Consider the following 7,747-nt stretch of genomic DNA (forward strand, 5'->3'; position numbering starts at 1 on the left):
CCCCTCCTCTCCTCTCCTCTCCTCTCCTCTCCTCTCCTCTCCTCCTCCAATCCGCTCCTGCCCCCTCTCCCCTCCCCTCCTCCCTTCACCTCTCCTCCTCACCATCTTCAACTTGTCGTTCTGATGTCTCATGGTACCAACTTGCGTCGTCAGACTTGAGACCTTGGAGTTCAGCTCCTTGATCTACAGCAGCAAGGAAATTCAACCTCTCCTTTCCCCCTCCCTTCTCCCTCCTCCTTATCCCCCCGCCTTGTCCCCGCCTCTCCCTCCCTATCCCCACCCTCTCCTCCCTCCTCCCTCCCTCCTTCACCCTCCCCTGACCTTCTGTTCAGGGCTCTGATCCGCCCCATCCTCCTTGGGCTCCTCCCACTTAGACCCGAACGCAAGCGTCGGCTTCCCTCCTCCACCATCCTTGTTCGCTCCCGCCGGCAGACTCCTCGCATCCATCCCAGCCATGTCCCTTCCTCCCCCAGACTTCTTCACCTCCTCAAGCTCCTCCTGCACCCTGTTCCACAACCACTCAGTCCCAGCACAGAGCAGGAGAACTTGGAGTCTGTTCCTCTTCAGCTCTGTCGCCATGCGCCCTGACTTGGCTCGCTCCTTCTCTAGCGCTACGTTGAGAGAACGGTTCTTCTTCGCCAGCTCCACGATCTTTCCTGCAGCACAGCTCGGCAACTCTCGCACATGCTCCCCCGCGCTCTTACCATCCTTCATGTCCTGCGGGACGGAGGAGGAGGCGTTGGAGCTTCTGGGTCGGAAGGAATCCTGAAGGGACGATCAGCAAGGATCCTTGACGCCACGATGTCTCTTCTTCCTCCTCCTCGTTCTCCTCCTTCTCCTCCTCCTCCTCGTTCTCCTCGTTCTCCTCCTCCTCCTCGTTCTCCTCGTTCTCCTCCTCCTCCTCGTTCTCCTCCTCCTCCTCCTCCAGCCAAACCACCTCCCTCTCCCCCTCCCCTCTCTGTCTCTCGTCTCTACAATCTCCTTTCTCCCTGCTCCTCACATGTGGCGACGAGCGAAGATGCTGCAGCTCCCGCTCCTGATCTCTACATATCGATAACAGCTTCGCGTTCTCCTGCAGACAAATCTCAGCATCCCCTTCAACATTCCCTTCCCTCCCCTCCCTGCCCCCTTCCCTCTCTCCCACCTTCCCCTCCCTCCCCTCCCTCCCTCCTTCTCCTCCCTGACGTTTCTCAGATCCAGCAGTTGTGGCATGAGGGCAGCAGTCCAGTCGATGCTCTCCTCGCTACAAGGGAACCGTCATCGACGAGTAGGCGAGACTCCCTCTCCTCCTGCCGCACCTTTGCACTGCATGCGCTCCTTCCAGGCTGTCTCGCTCATTGAATGTGCGCTGCAAGGGGGTGAGGATACAGAGGGAAGGAGGAGGAAAAGGGGAGAGGACGAGGAGAGGACGAGGAGAGGAAACTTTCTTACGTCTCGCTGGGATCCTGCAGGACACAAGTCAGTTCAATACAACAGCGGGGATGTCGAATGAGAAACATGGGGCGAGGATCATCAACGGATCGAGCAGGGAGATTGTTACAGCAGAGGAGGAACAACGAATGGAGGGTAAAGGAGAGAGGAGAGGAAGAATGCATGCGCTTCTCACTAACCAGCTCCACCAGCTCCCGATCCCAGCAGCTTCCTGTCTGCTGCCATTCCTGGGGCACCACCAGCAGGCGCATGCGCCCTCTCCTCCTCCTCCTTCTCCTCCTCCTCCTCCTCATTGTCCTGGTCCCTGATGCTGCTCAGATGCGCCTTCCAGCGCCGCAGCTCCTCCTCCTCCTCCTCCTCCATGGCCGAACTGCTCGGCAGGGTTGAACTGATCTAAACCATATAGATTTGCCGATTTGAACCGATCAAAACCGGTCATTTGCTCTTTGAGATCGGCTAGAATCGGTTTGAATCGCTGAATCCGAGTGAGGTAAATGACTAGGTCTATCAAGTCACCCGGCGGTGCCATGGCGGACGGGAGGTGCGGCGTTGGGATCGCGTTCGAGACAAGAGAGGAGGTGAGGGAGGAGATGAGGGAGGAGATGAGGGAGGAGATGAGGGAGGAGATGCTTGCTACCTTGTCAAGGAGTGGAGATCAGGGATTCTGCCTGTGGCTCTTGCAAGACTTGTAGGATCAGATCTGACTCCTTTCTTTCCTTCTCTCCCTCCCCCGCAGCAAAACCTACTCGTCGCCCGCCAGATTGTGCCAGGAGGGAGTGCTCATCAGTGCGGCCTGATTCGAGTGCGTTGTTGAACTCCCCTCCCCTCCGCTCCCTGCCCTCTTCTCCTCCGGGCCTCTCTCAACCCCTCCTCTTTATCTCCCCCCCCCCTCCCCTCCTCTTCTCCTCTCCTCCTCTTTATTTCCCCTCCTCTCCTCCTCTCCTCTTTCTCTCTGCTCCCCTCCCATCCCATCCCATCCCATCCTCTTCTCTTCCCCTCCTCGTCTCCTTCCCTCCTCTTCCTTGCTTAACTGACCATGAGGCAGGAAGGAGACGTGCTGTATAGCATTGACGACCAAAGAGTCAAAGGGCGAGTCGCTCTCCTTTTGCTGCTTCGAGCAAGAGAGACTGATGGGTTCACTTAGAGTGCCTGTGGAGAAGGTTGCAAACAGCCTGCTGGGACAACAAGGTTATAACAGGAGGAGGAGGTGGAGCAGGAGCAGGAGATGGAGCAGGAGCAGGAGGTGGAGCAGGAGCAGGAGCAGGAGGTGGAGGTGGAGCAAGAGCAGGAGCAGGAGCAGGAGCAGGAGCAGGAGCAGGAGCAGGAGCAGGAGCAGGAGCAGGAGCAGGAGCAGGAGCAGGAGCAGGAGCAGGAGGAGCGGGAGCGGGAGCAGGAGGGAGGGAAGGAATGCAGGCAGAAGGGAAGGAAGGAAGAAAGCATGAGCAAGTCACCGCAGGGACCATCGTGAAGGTTGGCTTTCAACGGGAGGAGGCAACGGAGTCAGCGCAGGGTCGCCGTTACAAGACCTACCACGTGCTCCTGGAGAGAAGGCCAGTGAGACTGACGCCGTCGGGGGACGCGAAGGTTGCGAGGAAGGCTGAGGGATCGGAGGGGAGCGCCGGAGCCTCGCCCCAAGGAGCCAGGAGAGGTACGTGGCCAAGGAGCCATGCTCCCTGCGCACAGCATGACCTCGAGCTCTCCTGCAGATGTCAGTTTTGCGTCAAAGGAGGACGTGGTGAAGCTTGGGGGAGCCGTCGAAGCTCTGCAGACTGAGATGAGAGACTTGAAGGGCCTCGTCATGCACGAGCAGCAGGAGTTGAGGCTCAGGCTGTTCAAGTTGGAAGCGATGCTTAGAGGTCGCGCTCGAGGAGGAGAGAGAGCGAGAGAGAGCGAGAGAGAGCGAGACAGGGCGTCGAGCGATCGTCTCGCTTCCATCGTCTCACCTCTGACTCTCTGCCAGGCCTGATGAAGGAGAGGGGACAAGATGATCCAGGTGAGGGAGCAGCGCTGCCAGCCAAGAGCCTCACTGGGTGATCTCCAGCGAACGTCAATGGCGATGGGGGTGACAGCGAAACAGCTCTCGGTGACAACCCTGCCTCATCTCACCACCTCGGCAGTGCTCCGCCATCTGACCAGCCTCTCCCCGCAGAGGATCGCTTCAGCATGGCTTCAGTCACCAGCATGTCGTCTGAGAGGTCGTTCTTTTTGTGACGCCCAAGAGCAGGAGCCTTGCCCGACGGAGGTGAAGAGTTGGGACACTCGTGTATGCTGGCAGCACTGATCGAGTGAGGGGAAGGTGCAACGGCGCAGCGGACGGTGAGCGTGTGAATGGTCGGAAGGCATTCGAACCAACGAAGGTTTTAGTGAATCAAGAATACATTGAGAAAGAAAAGAAATTGCTCTGCAAGAAGAATACAAGGAAAGAAGGAAACAGAATAACATGCCCAAGAGCAAAGATTGGCATCGTAAGGGAGGGGAATCAAAGACGTGAATACAAAAAGAATAAAATCAAAACTCTCAAGCTCCGGCCCTCAGTAATGGTGCTCGACGGTCCTGCTCAACTTGGGCCTGTACGTCTTCCCCCTCCTCCCCACGGCACCGACCCGGTCGAACGACTTGCCGTCGCTGCTGACCCCGGAGGAGATGAGCCACGTCTCGACGCTCTCTCCTCCTCGCAGGTGCTGGCTCAGGCAGGTCATCTGGTTCTCATGACTGTCCAGGTACAAGAGCCCGTCCCCAGCGTCGAAGAGATGGTCCAGGCAAAAGTGTCCCGGCCTCGCAAGGTTTGACGTTCTCATGCATTCCTCGCACCCCGAGTGTCTAAGAACCAGATGGTTTATCACACCACAGCAGCTCCCGATGTTCGCAAGCACTGCGAGGAGGAGGAAGAGAAGATTAGATTTGTGCCTCATGCCCTTGAGCTAACCAAGGCTCAGGTCGTTCACAAGAGTTTGTGATCAGCCCTGCTCTTTCACGAGGCTCCTCTTACATATAAACGCGTCTGCTCTGTGATTCTGCGCCTTCAAACTCACAGATGGGAGAAACTGGTTCTATGAGAATAAAATCCAATCCAATCGAAGAGAACTAGCGAAGATTTAAGAGAGTCCAAAGAAAGTGTTGTTGTTGCTGTTGCTGTTGCTGTTGCTGTTGCTATTGCTGTGTTTGCCGATGACGACGATACTGATGCTGATGCTGATGCTGATACTGATGTTTTTTATGGTGTTGGTGGTAACCGAGATGCTGTTTGCGCTCCTGCCGCTCCTGCCGCTCCTGCGTGTGCGTCCAGTCCTTTTCCTTGCAACGCTTGCAGCCCTCCCCCTTTAAGTGCTGGGGCTAAAAATCGTAAAACTCATTAAAACTGTAATAGATGTCTAAAAGTATAGTAAATTTTGAATTCGTGGGGCACGACGGTAGTAAAGGGGGCCAAGAACCCTGAAAGAGATATTTTTCGAATAATCTTCCGGAGATTTCAAAAATGCCATATAAAGGTCTCCCTTGTATGCAACCCACCTACCCCACTTTACCGTTTTATTCAAGTACCATACTTGTAATAGTTAAATGTACCCGTACTCATACCACCCTTACCCCCCGGGGGCATCACATTCAAATGTATCCCACACCCCCTTCAGCTTGAAACATCACAGTGAAGGGGTCCGTGTGCGTCTCAGATTCGAAAAGAACTGTTTTCAATAATATCATCAGGTTGAAACATTCAAAAGATATCTTTCAGCGATATCTTCATAATGTAACGGAAATAACGGCTCGGGGCTTACACGAAAGGAGGACACACCTATCTTGAACGCATCGTTCCAGCTCTGAGAAGTTGTAACGGAAGTAACGATCCATCTCTCCTGCCGGGCCGCGTGACTGCGGCCATTCTACTCGTCACCCGGTCACAAGGGCCCGGCCCTCTCTCAGGCTGAGTCGGTTGTACTCGCCTACGGTCACTGAGGGCCTGTAAGGTCATATTACCGGCGGCGTACTCGGCGACCGGGCCGGTCCCGGCGCCAGGCTCCGGCGCCGCTTACTAGTTACGCTTCGTGACTCAACTTTGAGTAAAGACTCGCCAGTGCGCTTGAGGTCATAATGACAGTTACGTGTCGGCGTCGGCGCTCCTACTCCGAGGCCCGGCTGAGGCGAGCCTACGTTGCATGTGCAGTGCCATGATGGTGACAAGCATGCGATCCATGCTCCTCCTTGTATCCCTCATACAGTCCTGCTGCAACTCTGCTACTAGAACTTCGAGGGGAGCAGGGGAGGGGAGGGGGGAAGGTAAGAGGTCGGGGAGCACTGAAACTCCCTTGCTCGCTCACTCCTTGTGCGCGTTCACTCGCTGGCTCTGGTGACTGACGTAGGCGTTCCAGAACATGGAAGCTGCGGGACATGCAGCAAGGTCAGCTGGTGGCAGAGACAGGAAGGAGATGGAGGAGGGGAGGAGGGGAGAGCCAGGAGCCAACGAGGAGGAGGAAGGTGACATGATGAGGGCTGAGGAGGAGACTGACCGATCCCGCTGGTCATGGGCCGCAGGCGGAAGGGGATGATGGTGAAGCAGAGGATGTTGTAAAGGGGCCAAGACTTCCAGTCCATCAACCAAGTCTCCATGAAGCTGCGAGCCAAGTCAGAAGGAGGAGGAGGAGATAGGAGGTAGAAAGAAGAGGAGCTAGGAAGATCTAGGAGCTAGGAGGAGAGAAGGGGGGGAGGGAGGAGTGGTAACCTGTTCCTGAACTTGTCTTTCCACTGCTCGACGGTGTCACGATCCATGAGGGACCTGCAAGCGGAAGTGAGAGGAGGGCAAGGAGCACAGGCAGCGGGTCCAGACCACAGGGAGAAGGAAGAGAAGATGGAGAAAGAGCCGTTGATGATCGAGTCGAGGACGATCTTGACTGCGATCGGACGAGTCACGAGCAGTAGACGGCATCAGTTCCGGGCTCTCACCGAGCAGCAGACCCCACTCCCCAAGCCACACCGGGAGACCGAAGCCGGTCGGAGCCTGAGATGCAGTGAGGAGAAGCGAGAGAGCGGGCGAGGAGGAGGAGGAGGAGTAACCTGTGCTGGGAGGAAGGTCTCTACGGCGAGGTACCAGTAGTAGGGCCAAAGACCAACGTTGATAACACCAACTGCCGAGGAGTGAGGGAAACAGAAACAGCCGCTGCCACAAGGAGAATCACCCAAGCTTGCCTTCGCTAGTCGCGTCCAGTCCAGGAGAAACTCCTTAGTCCCCTGCAGGCTAAAGGAAAGAGCAAGATCAGAGGAGGAGGATGGAGAGGGATGGGAGCGAGGAGGAGGAAGAAGCGGAGGAGGAGGAGGAGGAGGAGGAGGACGAGGAGGAGGGTCAGGGAGGAAGGAGGACTTGCAATCACTCACTGCTTGACTACTGCCTGTGACACGAGATCTCCTGCGAAGACCAGCCCTGCGAGTCGTTAGCGGGGGAGGGCCCCGCAGCCTCTCGCACCTGCTCCTTGGATGCTGTTGGTGATGAGCGGGAAGCTGCAGCCGGGAGGTCAGCTGGGGAAGGAGTCGGGGAATCGAGGACCAACCTCTCCACGAGAAGATTTCCTGAGGGAAGCCGGAGGAAGCTGCAGGGAGAGGATGAGGATGAGGGGAGCGAGCGAGCGGCACGGGACCTGACGATCCCAACATCGAGCGCCGTGATGGCGGTAGCAGCTGCGTACACCTCGGTGGACTTCCAGGACCTTCTCTGCAGCTGGAGGGGAGGAAGAGTGAGCTGGAAAGGAGCAGGGAGCGACATGCGGTACCATCTTGAACTTCTTCTTGATGGTCTCAAACGCCATCGCTGCCAGGCTCAAGGCTCTCGCCACCTGCCGCACGAGCGTGTGAGCGCGAGGAGGAGCGCAGCGCTGGTCGCAGCTCACAACTTGGCTGCTGCTGCTGCCGGGGCGAGTCAGAGGAGACATCGGAGCCGAAGAGCGAGGTCGTGAAGTCGGAGCCTCTGGCGCATCCCCTGGGGATTGTCGCTGGAAGGGAGAGGAAGGAGCAGAAGCTCGCGGCTCCGAGGTAGGAGGAGGCTGAACCGGGGCAGCGGGAGGTGGCGGAGCCGCGGCAGGAGGGGGAGGAGGTGGTGGAGAAGCGGGAGGAAGCGAGTAGTTCTTCGCATATTCCCCTTCCTCGTCAAAGCATGAGCGGCCAAGCAATTTTTTGAACATCGACTAGGGATCACCGGTGGTATCTAGGTCATTTTAGGGGGTGTGGCATGCCTCTGGGGTGGTACCGATGGTCAGGAAATGGGTGGCTAAAATGTGGGGGTAATTAAAGGGAAAATGAGGGGTAGTCGTTGAGAAGAGGGGGTGGAGGGAGC

At 57.1% G+C, this 7,747-nt stretch overlaps 4 protein-coding genes across 4 annotated transcripts; 1 reads left to right on the forward strand and 3 right to left on the reverse strand.

Moving 5' to 3' along the window:
- Positions 1 to 306: 306 nt before the first annotated feature.
- GUITHDRAFT_113157 (hypothetical protein) lies at positions 307 to 1,656 on the reverse strand (the record flags this gene model as incomplete). Its single annotated transcript, XM_005827821.1, has 7 exons — positions 307 to 656; positions 705 to 765; positions 1,001 to 1,072; positions 1,186 to 1,243; positions 1,299 to 1,348; positions 1,432 to 1,445; positions 1,611 to 1,656. The coding sequence occupies 7 exons, from the start codon at positions 1,654 to 1,656 to the stop codon at positions 307 to 309; spliced, it is 651 nt and encodes a 216-aa protein (XP_005827878.1).
- A 1,182-nt stretch (positions 1,657 to 2,838) lies between these two features.
- Positions 2,839 to 3,720, forward strand: GUITHDRAFT_142509 (hypothetical protein; the record flags this gene model as incomplete). Its single annotated transcript, XM_005827822.1, has 4 exons — positions 2,839 to 3,079; positions 3,138 to 3,287; positions 3,392 to 3,424; positions 3,656 to 3,720. The coding sequence occupies 4 exons, from the start codon at positions 2,839 to 2,841 to the stop codon at positions 3,718 to 3,720; spliced, it is 489 nt and encodes a 162-aa protein (XP_005827879.1).
- Positions 3,721 to 3,962: 242 nt separating this feature from the next.
- GUITHDRAFT_113159 (hypothetical protein) lies at positions 3,963 to 4,343 on the reverse strand (the record flags this gene model as incomplete). Its single annotated transcript, XM_005827823.1, has 1 exon — positions 3,963 to 4,343. The coding sequence occupies one exon, from the start codon at positions 4,341 to 4,343 to the stop codon at positions 3,963 to 3,965; it is 381 nt and encodes a 126-aa protein (XP_005827880.1).
- A 1,397-nt stretch (positions 4,344 to 5,740) lies between these two features.
- GUITHDRAFT_113160 (hypothetical protein) lies at positions 5,741 to 7,346 on the reverse strand (the record flags this gene model as incomplete). The annotated part of the gene is made up of 13 exons (XM_005827824.1): positions 5,741 to 5,805; positions 5,934 to 6,037; positions 6,146 to 6,199; positions 6,251 to 6,314; positions 6,367 to 6,421; positions 6,478 to 6,548; positions 6,600 to 6,658; positions 6,796 to 6,841; positions 6,884 to 6,918; positions 6,969 to 7,007; positions 7,056 to 7,135; positions 7,188 to 7,250; positions 7,305 to 7,346. 13 exons carry the CDS (start codon positions 7,344 to 7,346, stop codon positions 5,741 to 5,743), a joined length of 777 nt encoding a protein of 258 aa, XP_005827881.1.
- Positions 7,347 to 7,747: the final 401 nt, after the last annotated feature.

This window comes from Guillardia theta (genome assembly GCF_000315625.1).
Source record: "Guillardia theta CCMP2712 unplaced genomic scaffold GUITHscaffold_64, whole genome shotgun sequence".
NCBI classification, from domain to species: domain Eukaryota; class Cryptophyceae; order Pyrenomonadales; family Geminigeraceae; genus Guillardia; species Guillardia theta.